General features: G+C 45.4%; 1 protein-coding gene and 1 non-coding gene across 2 annotated transcripts in view; both read left to right on the top strand.

Moving 5' to 3' along the window:
- The window catches only part of LOC130282475 (uncharacterized), a 40,701-nt gene extending 38,710 nt beyond the window's left edge, over nt 1–1,991 (top strand). The window contains exon 2 of the mRNA XM_056530735.1: nt 247–1,991. Within this exon, the coding sequence (XP_056386710.1) occupies nt 339–1,271 (933 nt within the window). The 5' untranslated portion in view covers nt 247–338 and the 3' untranslated portion in view covers nt 1,272–1,991. The remainder of the gene's footprint in view (nt 1–246) is intronic.
- An 8,798-nt stretch (nt 1,992–10,789) lies between these two features.
- Nucleotides 10,790–10,904, top strand: LOC130283644 (U5 spliceosomal RNA). The gene has a single exon (XR_008846766.1). It is a non-coding gene; the product is annotated as a U5 spliceosomal RNA (small nuclear RNA).
- Nucleotides 10,905–12,088: the final 1,184 nt, after the last annotated feature.

Raw genomic sequence — 12,088 nt, 5'->3', positions numbered from 1 at the left:
AACTCCCAAACTGTAAGTAAGACGAGTATGCTCAGGGGGCACTATATTGTACGGGGGAGCAGAGAAAAGGGAATAATTAATGTGAGGGGCAAAACACAGGGGGCATTATATGTGTAGAGCACTAGATGTACTTTGACATTTACAGCACGGTGTTGGTGAACGGCTGGAATACTGACCCCTTTCCGATTCTTTCAGGGGTTAGACAAGGCTGCCCTCTTTCACCTCTCCTTTTTGTTTGCGTTATAGAGCTCTTCGCTGAGACTATCCGGCAGAATGGAGAGATCAGAGGGATCACTGCACCAGGACCAGATCGCCACGAGGTCAAGTGCTCGCTCTACATGGACGACGTGACCGTCTTCTGCGCTGACCAGCGTTCGGTGACTGCACTCGTCCAGACCTGCGAGGACTTCGGCAGAGCTTCGGGGGCAAAAGTCAACTGCGGGAAGTCGGAGGCCATGCTCTTCGGGGAGTGGCACCTGGCTTCTTCTGCCCCCTTCCCCTTTACTGTTAAGCCGGACTTCATTCAAATTCTTGGAGTCTGGTTCGGGAAGGAAGGAGCGGCCCTTAAGTCTTGGCAAGACCGACTAGGAAGGATAAACTCGAAGATCGGACTGTGGAGCTCCAGAAAGCTCACGATGGAAGGCAAGGCACTTGTCCTGCGGAGTGAAGTTTTGCCTGTGCTCCAATATACCGCACAGGCCTGGCCTTCCCATACCACCGTTTGCAAGGACATCACCCGGACAGTGTTTGGCTTCGTCTGGGGCAAAATGGACAGAGTCAAGAGGACCGTGATGTACAAGGAGCCCCGCAAGGGTGGGAAGGGAATACCCGACATCCCCGCTCTGCTGAGGGCCTCCTTTGCATGTGTCACGGTGCAGCGGTCTCTTGTTGAAAAGACTGGCTCAGCGGGCAGGTCCATGTCTCGCTTGCTTCTCATGCCCCTCTGGAGACAGCTGGGCTGGGACAAGTGGGACAGCTCCATCCCTTACAACTGGAACACTCCCTGGTTCTATGGGGATGTTGTCCGGTTTGTGAGGGAGCACCAGCTGGAAGGACTGAAACCCGACCTATGGAAGCCGAAGACAATCCACAAGCTCATCCGAGCTAAGGACTTAACCGAGCTGGTTCTGGGACTCCCCGCAGCCACTGCAGAGACAGTTTGGAACAATGTGGCCTCAAAGCGGCTTACCAATGGACACAAGGACTTGTCGTGGATGGCCGTCATGGGAGGTCTCTCTCTCAGGTCATTCATGCATGCCCGCGACCTGTGAAAGACCCGGTACTGCCCCCGATGCCCCTACGTGGAGGAAACATCTTTCCACGTGTTTTGGCAGTGCCCCTTTGCACAGGGTCTGTTGGACGCCCTAGAACATGAACTCAGAGACTCAGTGCCCAGGAGCTGCCTATCGTACCATTTGGTGCTTTACGGCCTGTTCCCTGGGACCCACGACGTGGAGGCCATCCAGGAGGCCTGGCGCCTTATGAACTGTTTTAAGGACGCAGTGTGGCTTGCCAGGAACCGCCTCGTGATCAACAGGGAAAACATGTCCGTCCGGGACTGCCGCAGGTTCATCAAGAACCTGCTTAGAGACGATTCCATCTTGGACAGCTCGGCTGTTGATGAGGAAGAAGAGGAGTGAAGACCCCTCTCCTTCTCCCATGTCTCCCTGAAGATACAGCCCAGCAGTTTGGCCCTGTGATCCGCCCCCTCCCTACCCCCACATAGTCGCCCACACCCCTACCCCGATCACAGATTGTACTATTTGGTTTTTGTTCGATCGCTTGTGCCTTTCTATTGCAGGATTGAGCTGAATGTTAGAGTAGCATGGTGTGCGATGTATAGCTTAGGGAACCTTTGCTGTGTATTATACTATCATGCTTTGTGTGACTGTAATTTATTGTACGACTTGTAATGACTGAACGGAAAATAAAGCTCTTTCAATCAAAAAAAAATTATATGTGTAGAGCACATGACAGGTGGGGCCCCCTGTGCTGTGCTCCACTCCCCACATATATTGCCCCCTGAGGGGTCAGGACAGGGGGCATTATATATGAGGGGCACATGACAGGAGCATTATATGTGAGGGGCACATGACAGGAGCATTATATGTGAGGGGCACATGATGGGGGCATTACAGTAGGGATCAAAAGTTTGGGCACCCCAGGAAAAAAATTAATGTGCATAAAAAAGCCAAGGAAAGATGGAAAATTCTCCAAAAGGCATCAAATTAGAGATTAGACATTCTTATAATATGTCAACAAAAGTTAGATTTTATTTCCATCATTTACACTTTCAAAATAACAGAAAACTAAAAAAAAAAATGGTTTCTGCAAAAGTTTGGGCACCCTGCAGAATTTATAGCATGCACTGCCCCCTTTGCAAAGCTGAGACCTGCCAGTGTCATGGATTGTTCTCAATCATCATCTGGGAAGACCGGGTGATGTCAATCTCAAAGGTTTTAAATGCCCAGACTCATCTGACCTTGTCCCAACAATTAGCACCATGGGTTCTTCTAAGCAGTTGTCTAGAAATCTGAAACTGAAAATAGTTGACGCTCACAAAGCTGGAGAAGGCTATAAGAAGATAGCAAAACGTTTGCAGATGTCAATATCCTCTGCTCGGAATGTAATTAAGAAATGGCAGTCATCAGGAACAGTGGAAGTTAAAGCAAGTTCTGGAAGACCAAGAAAAATATCAGACAGAACAGCTCGCAGGATTGTGAGAAAAACAATTCATAACCCACGTTTCACTGCACAATCCCTCCAGAAAGATCTGGCAGTTGTGGTACACTATTCCACTATAAAGAGATACTTGTACAAATATGGTCTTCATGGAAGAGTCATCAGAAAAAAACCTCTTCTACGTCCTCATCACAAAAATCAGTGTTTGAACTTTGCAAATGAACATATAGACAAGCCTAATGCATTTTGGAAACAAGTTCTGTGGACCGATGAGGTTAAAATTGAACTTTTTGGCCGGAATGAGCAAAGGTACGTTTGGAGAAGAAGGGGAACAGAATTTAATGAAAAGAACCTCTGTCCAACTGTTAAGCATGGGGGATGATCAATCATGTTTTGGGGTTGTATTGCAGCCAGTGGCACAGGGAACATCTCACGAGTAGAAGGAAAAATGGATTCAATAAAATTTCAGCACATTTTGGATGCTAACTTGATGCCATCTGTGAAAAAGCTGAAGTTAAAGAGAGGATTGCTTCTACAAATGGATAATGATCCTAAACATGCCTCAAAATCCACGGGGGATTACATCAAGAGGCGTAAACTGAAGGTTTTGCCATGGCCTTCACAATCTCCTGACCTCAACATAATTGAAAATCTATGGATAGACCTTAAAAGAGCAGTGCGTGACAGACAGCCCAGAAATCTCAAAGAACTGGAAGACTTTTGTAAGGAAGAATGGGCAAAGATACCTTAAATAAGAATTGAAAGACTCTTGTCTGGCTACAAAAAGCGTTTACAAGCTGTGATACTTGCCAAAGGGGGCAGTACAAGATATTAATTCTGCAGGGTGCTCAAACTTTTGCAGACCACATTTTTTGGTTTTCTGTTATTTTGAAAGTGTAAACGATGGAAATAAAATCTAACTTTTGTTGACATATTATAAGAATGTCTAATCTGTAATTTGATGCCTTTTTTAGAGATTTTCCCATTTTTCCCTTTGGCTTCTTTATGCACATTAATACAAATTTTTACCTGGGGTGCCCAAACTTTTGATCCCCACTGTATATGTGAGAGGTGCATGATGGGAGCATTATATGTGAGGGGCGCATGATGGGGGCATTATATGTGAGGGCGCATGATGGGGGCATTATATGTGAGGGCGCATGATGGGGGCATTATATGTGAGAGCGCATGATGGGGGCATTATATTGTGAGGGGCGCATGATGGGAGCATTATATGTGAGGGGTGCATGATGGGGGCATTATATTGTGAGGGGCGCATGATGGGAGCATTATATGTGAAGGGCGCATGATGGGGGCATTATATTGTGAGAGGTGCATGATGGGGGCCATTACAGTGGGGATCAAAAGTTTGGGGAGCCCCCAAAATTTAAAATATGGTGTTATTCTTCTTTGTTGCACAATGATTTTTTTTTTCCATTTCGCTGTAGATTTTTGGGTAAAATGACTGATGTCATTACAAAGTAGAATTGGTGGCGCAAAAAATAAGCCCTCATCTGGATTTTTAGGTGCAGAATTGAAAGAATTATATTTTTTTAAAGGTAAGGAGGAAAAAACTAAAGTGCAAAAACAGAAAAACGCTCGTTCCTTAAGGGGTTAAAGACCCCTCTCTATACACAGACGCTGCATAACCACAAATTCAAATTTTATGACAAGACAGGAGGCCTCTCATTATAGTGCATTTCTTTCTTTACTGCAAACTTATAGCAGCCATTTTAAAGGTATTTCAACAAGTAACAAGAAAAAACTTTTAGGTACACAGGTGTAGCATTACAGGTACATACAACCAAACATGCTGGATATAGTAGCGACCAATGAGCACATAGCCCAGGTGATATAAGGTCCTCTTTCTTTGCTGCTACAGCTAGCCTTCAGATAAGTACCCATTACATTCTCAATTTTTATTGAACTTCATTCTATTCAGATCTATATTACTTTTTTTTTTTTTTTTTTTTGAAAACCAAGGTTTGTGCTCTCAAATCACCCAAGTGCAAGTAAAAAGTGCAAGTGTTCACACAAAAAACAGTGCACGAGGATGCGGTCTATCGCAAGCCCTTCACCGAAAAGAGAGAGGCCCCGCAACAAACCAAACCCTTCGCCTCCGGGCGAAAAGGCACCTGCAAGGTTCCTGGTACGATGTCCCCTTTCGCCGAAGCTACTCATGGACCGAAAGAGTTCCCGGCAAACAACTAGGGGTTAACCAGGTTGTCACCAAGGAACCAGTAAAACCGGTTTGGCATCCTGTCGAAACAGGATGCCACGGGTATAGCAGGGAGGTGAGGAACCTAATGGCCACACACACCTCCCCTAGACCGGCAGGAGGGACACCCAGAAGGGCTACCGCACCTTACCAAATCCTAGTGAGCAAACGAACACAAAAAGTGGACCAGGACCACCAGGATCATCTATTAGGACCAGGACCCTCTACTCGGGAGGAGACATATGATACGTGGGTTAATAATGCCCCCATTACCTCAAATGCTGAGGAGTATCATAATGACAGTGATTTAAATGATGAGGATGAAAATGATGATGATGATGACAATTACTCTCGGATGATAATGACCCCTTATATATTCCTGAGCTTTCTGAGGGTGATGATACATATTTTGATGGCTCTAACACCTTTTCAGAATCTGCTATCCTTGACGGTCAGGGAATGCCCTTCTTTGACCCTTCCCAGATTAAACATCCCAGATCTGGGGAATGGACTCCTAATCCGGAGGTAGAAAGATTTATATCCTATTGGATTAGGAAGCGCCTAGACAATAAGTCCAGGAGTAAACTCCGGGCAGAATGTCCAAGACCTAAAATCTCCCTAAATGCTGCGCAAACACCCGAATTAGATCCAATTTTAGTTAAATATATTCAGAAATGGGAAAAAAAACAAAAAAGAAATTTTAAAATATCCCAAGATAAATTCTTGGACTTATTAGGTCCCTTAACTAAAATTATGGACATGGCGGAGGTTGCATTTAACACCGGCACTCCCATTGATATCAACACCCTTAAGGGTTGGTTGCAAAGAGCTATATGTCTCTTTGGAAATGTGAATGAAGCATTTTGTATTGAGAGAAGACGTTTCATACTTTTAAAGCTGGACCCGCAATTAACACATCTAGCTTCTACACTACCTTCTTCTCCTACTGAAGGTTTTCTCTTCGGAGAACAATTTATCAAGGAAATTTCTAAGTATGTGGGCTTATTTTCTTCATTAGATAAAGCCCAGACCTCTCTCAAATAAGTTTTCCCCCCGAAAATTTTTGGCAAGGCCGGGAGAAGCAGGGGCCGTTTTCCTGGCCGCAATTCCCAATTTAGAGCTCAATACAGAGGCCCCTCCTACCAAACAGAACATCTTTCCATATCCCACCTCCCCAACCTCAACCCTTCTTCCCCTACCGGGGACGACCATGGAGGACCAGAGGACAACGGGGTTTCAATCGCTCCAGATCCCAAGGTAAGATTTCCCTCCCTGATTTCTTCCCATCTTCCAGTGGGCGGAAGACTCCTACATTTTACCCGGTCTTGGGTTGGGATTTCTTCCGATCACTGGATTCTCAATACTGTAGAAGGTTACCAAATAGAGTTCATAACCAATTCTATACAAACAGAGATCCTTCACCCCATTCATTTCTCAAAAGAGGATCAAATTTTGATACATATGGAAATAAAGGACCTTTTCTCCAAAAAAGACATTATTCAAGTCCCTGTAAATTCCCCAGGATTTGTCAGCAACCTCTTTTTAGACAAAAAGAAGGATGCAGGTTACTGTCCAGTAATACATTTAAAAATACTAAACAATTTTGTATATTATCGCCACTTCAAGATCGAAGGCATCCATCTCCTCAGAGATATCTTACTCCAAAACGATTGGCTAATAAAAATCGATTTAAAAGACGCATAACTTACAGTTCCAATTGTTACGCCGAGCGCTCCGGGTCCCCGCTCCTCTCCGGAGCGCTCGCAGCGTCCTCTCATTCGCAGCGCCCCGGTCAGACCTGCTGACGGGTGCGCTGCGATATTACTCCCAGCCGGGATGCGATTCGCAACGAGGGATGCGCCCGCTCGCGATGCGCATCCCGGCTCCCGTACCTGACCCGTTCCCCGTCTGTGTTGTCCCGGCGCGCGCGGCCCCGCTCCTTAGGGCGCGCGCACGCCGGGTCTCTGCAATTTAAAGGGCCACTGCGCCACTGATTGGCGCAGCAGGCCTAATCAGTGTCATCACCTGTGCACTCCCTACTTATACCTCACTTCCCCTGCACTCCCTCGCCGGATCTTGTTGCCATTGAAAGCGTTTCCTAGTGTGTTCCTAGCCTGTGTTCCAGACCTCCTGCCGTTGCCCCTGACTACGATCCTTGCTGCCTGCCCTGACCTTCTGCTACGTCCGACCTTGCTCTTGTCTACTCCCTTGTACAGCGCTTATCTCAGCAGTCAGAGAGGTTGAGCCGTTGCCAGTGGATACGACCTGGTTGCTACCGCCGCTGCAAGACCATCCCGCTTTGCGGCGGGCTCTGGTGAATACCAGTAGCAACTTAGAACCGGTCCACCGACACGGTCCACGCCAATCCCTCTCTGGCACAGAGGATCCACCTCCAGCCAGCCGAATCGTGACACCAATCCATCCATCATGCCAGTCTTTTCTCCAATTCATTTGGAACAAAGTGAAGTGGCAATTCACTTGCCTGCCTTTCGGTCTGTCAGCAACCCCCTGGTGTTTCACCAAACTAATGAAACCAGTGGTGGCTCTATTACGTTCCCGGGGTGTTTGTGTTATAATTTATCTGGACGACATCCTCATTATGGCCAATTAAATCAATCAAGCCTATCTCCATATGGAATGGACCCTATCACTTCTAAATCATTTAGGTTTCCTGATCAATTACGACAAGTTAATTCTTATTCCTTCTCAGGAGCTGGAATTCTTGGGATTCCTGATCAATAGTCAATCAGCCCAACTGAGTCTCCCTATGAAGAAATTGAAAACCATCCGCAAGGAAATTTGTTCTCTTATCAACAAGAATTTAATCTCCCTTCGCTCTATAGCTCATATTGTGGGTCTTCTTTCTGCATCCATTCAGGCAATTTTTCCAGCCCCATTACATTATCGAGCCCTACAACGCCTGAAGATACAACACTTACAGGAAGGCCTTGGATATTTGGACGAAGTTCTCTAAAAGAGGAGCTATTGTGGTGGCTCCAACACATTCAAGAATGGAACAGAAGAGCTATCTTCAATTCCATTCCGGATTTAATTTTAGAATCAGATGTGAGTCTCCTTGGTTGGGGAGCTCGTTGAGGCTCTCTTTCTACCGGAGGCAAGTGGTCTGCCCTGGAAGCTCAATTACATATCAATTGTTTTGAGCTTCTAGCGGGGTTCTTAGTTCTGGGGAGCTTTGCAAAAGACAACTTTCATCAATGCATTTTGCTACGCATGGACAATATTTCAGCGGTTCAATATATCAACCGCTTGGGAGCAACAAAATCCTCAATATTGTCCAATATTGCCAAGGATCTGTGGCACTTCTGTGTGGACAGAGACATTACTCTCAAAGCCGGGTATATTCTGGGTCTTTCCAACACAATAGCAGATTGGAATCCCCATCATCTATTAGATTCCAGCAATTGGAAATTAAATCGTCTCATTTTTCATCAGATTTGCCATCTTTGGGTCCCTTACATCTGGACCTTTTTGCTTCCAGACTTAACCGCCAACTTCCTCTATTGTTCAGTTGGCGCCCGGATCCGGAGGCATCAGGGACAGATGCCCTCCCTCAGATTTGGCCACGAAGGACACTTTATGCCTTCCCTCCTTTCACTCTAATTCCCAGACTATTAGTTCAAGTTTCCATCCAGAAAGCAACTCTAGTCCTGATCACTCCATGGTGGCCTTCCCAACCATAGTTTCCTCAGATTCTGGGGATGTTGATCGATTATCCGAGAATCCTTCCTCTTTCTCAAGATCTCCTGTCAGACCCACTAGGGAACCCCCATCCACTGGTAATTTCACACAACTTCCTCTGGTAGCATGGTTTATTTCGGCACAACATCATCAGAGACAGAATTTTCTCAAACAACTAGAGACATTCTCTCTGACGCTTGGGCCCCAGGTACCAGGGTTGCTTACAGATCAGCCTGGAAGCTTTGGGTTGATTGGTGCACACAACGGGACTTGGATCCCTTATCTCCACCTATCCCTCACATCTTGAATTTTCTATCTGCATCCTTTGAATCGGGTAAGGCGTATCGCACTATAAATCTTTACCGTTCGGCTATATCTTTTTATCATGCTCCAATTAATTCCTTTCCAGTCGGGAAACATCCTTTCATTTGTAAACTCCTTAAAGGAATTCATTTTAGACGTCCTCTCGCTCCTAAATACCAATCTACTCGGGACGTTAACCTTCTTCTTGATCTTTTTGTGAGTTGGGAGGATAATGATTCCTTATCCCTGAAACTTTTATCCTTTAAGCTTACTACTCTACTCTGTCTCACTTCTATAAAAAGAATGTCGGATGTCAAGGCCCTTGATATCTCACACAGACAATTCTCTCCTCAAGGAGTATCCTTTTCTATACATAGACGAACAAAAACTAATATCCATCAGGTCTTTTATCCTTCCTTTCCTCATAATGACAAACTTCGTGTTGTCCGTTGTCTACTTGCCTATGAGGCTAAAACAGAACCTATTCGTCAACCTTCTCACTCTCAACTGCTCATTTCTTATTGTAAGCCACACTTACCTGTCTCTTCAGCGACCCTAGCCAAATGAATCAGATCCGTCATGTCCATGGCTAATATTGACATATCGAAATTTGGGGCACATTCTACTAGAAGTGCAGTTTCCACTAAACTCATCCAATCCGGAGGTTCTTTACCAGATTTACTCAAAGCGGCCAATTGGTCACCTGAATCCACTTTCAGATCCTTTTATTTCAGACCTGAACATCATGTTTCCATGTCTCTTCTATAACATAGTATTACTGTATAGTTTTATCATATTATACATTATAGTTTAAAGCTTTGAACATGCACTATAATGCGAGGCCTCCGGTCTTGTCATAAAATTGAAGATTTTCCTATCCTTGGTGACGGAAAATATAGATTTTACGAAAGACAGGAGGCGAGCATTATCCCTCCCTTAACCCATCCCTCTAATTATCTTTATTCTATTTCAGCCTATTAATCGTCTGGACATGTGGACCTATTTATTTTACGCCTCATCGTTTTGGATCATCTTCACTTTTCTTTGCCAAGTTTTTCTTCAACTTCATCGATGAATGATCTTCTTCATTTTCTGGAGGTCATCCTGCTGGAGAACTCAACCTTCTATATATATGTTCGGTTCCTGTTTATGGACTTTGTTACTTATATTCTTCCTACATATTTACTTATTGGACTATTCATCAAAGAAAGAGGACTATTTACAACAATCAGGACCTTATATCACCTGGGCTATGTGCTCATTGGTCGCTACTATATCCAGTATGTTTGGTTGTATGTACCTGTAAAGCTACACCTGTGTACCTTAAAGTTTTTTCTTGTTACTTGTTGAAATACCTTTAAAATGGCTGCTATAGGTTTGCAGTAAAGAAAGAAATGCACTATAATGCGAGACCTCCTGTCTTTCATAAAATCTATATTTTCCATCACCAAGGATAGAAAAATCTCCAAGTAATCTTTACTTTAGACAATAGCACAATGGAGCTGCAAACAGGGAAAGAAGTAGGAAGGAGGGGAATCAACAGCCTGAAGCTTTATTAAAAGTCAGACACCGGACAAGGGGGAGGGGAGGTGCTTCTATTCTTCCTTATAGTCCACAAACATACAACACGACCTGAGTGACGTCCTGTGACTCTGATTTGCATATTTACCCAGGATGCACCGGACATGTCTTGCAACTTCATAGTTGTAACTATTTATTTCATGTTATTGTTCCTTTTTGTTGTAATGTTTATTATGATCAGATACATTGTATCCAGATGATGTACAGTGTGACATATACACAATACAGACATGGATTCCATCGTCTCCCTGTGTGTTATGATCAGGGCAGAGATCCCGGCTCGTGTCGGGACCCTGTATATAGCATATACTCTGGTTTCTCTTCATATCGAAAAAATCTTTCGCCTTTTACTAAAGATTTCCGTGGAGAGGAACAATTATGAGTTTCTTATAATTTTTTGATGCCTGGTGAAAACTGGGCTTCCCATTCATGGTAAAAAGCAGGTTGAAATTAGTAATTACAGTAATCCTTCAACTTACCATGGACTCAACAGACAATAATTTCAACATTCTATGATCTGTTCTGGACCATTGTAACTTAAAACCAGATTCAACATACAAGTTATGGACAGTCCAGATCTGTGAAACGTATCAATGGCTGAAAGAACTGACCAATCAGAATGGCAATGTACACCTGTACTACTGAAGTGTATGCACTGACTGGTGTCTGGTAGCGCCCCCTACAGTACAGGGAGGTATTACATGTTCTGTACTCTTTACCTGGGCCAGGGTTAGCTTCTCCTTTGGACACCAGGTGAGGGCGGCTACATTTTGCAGGCACTGTGCAGGACCCAGAAGAAGCTCCTGTCCTCTATATAGACCAGTCTTTCCCAACCAGGGTGCCTCCAGCTGTTGCAAAACTACAACTCCCAGCATGCCTGGACAGCCTTTGGCTGTCCAGGGATGCTGGGAGTTGTAGTTTTGCAACAGCTGGAGGCACCCTGGATGGGAAACACTGACATAGACAGTGATTCCTGCTCCCAGCAGGGTGTGTGCGGGTGTGTCTCCTGAGACTTCCAGCAGAGCAGAAGCAATCAGAGATTTCCAACAAGCCTTCCCCAGGTTTGTGGCAGATTCCTGGGGAAGAAGCTCCTGCAATGGAGCCTCGTGGCTCCACTCCCCGTTCCAGGCTGGCGGGAAGTGGAGTGAAAACTTCGACAGCCATTGTTCCGGCCGGGAGAAGATCGGGCAGAGTCTGCAGCAATGCAGGCTCTGCTACCCAGGCTATGGATGCCAGCCAGAGATCCACTGGTGGAAGAAAGGCAAGGAAAAGCAGTGTGGAGATGTGGTCGGAGAGTGGGCCCGGCGAGTCCAGTTCCACGTACTGCTCCCGCATGGCCGCAAGGTTTGCGGAGTACGAGCAGCGCGGCAAGGAGCTGAGGATGGCCAGAGAGGATCTGCGTGCGACCCAGAGTCTGATGAGTACCGGATCCAGAAAGAGCAAGCCAGAACTGAAGAAGAGGATAACATCGCTGAAAGGCGAGATTGTGAAGCTGGAGGCGAGGAGAGCGGAGATACTGGAGGGGAGCGGTCTCTTCAAGGAGAAGCTGATCAACAGCAATCGGTTTGCCGCCACGAAATCCCCAGGTAAGGTGGAGGTGGATGA

The sequence above is a fragment of the Hyla sarda genome, chromosome 7, assembly GCF_029499605.1.
Source record: "Hyla sarda isolate aHylSar1 chromosome 7, aHylSar1.hap1, whole genome shotgun sequence".
NCBI classification, from domain to species: Eukaryota; Metazoa; Chordata; class Amphibia; order Anura; family Hylidae; genus Hyla; species Hyla sarda.
The sequence above is the reverse complement of the archived record's forward strand: the minus strand, read 5'-3'. Positions and strand labels throughout refer to the sequence as shown.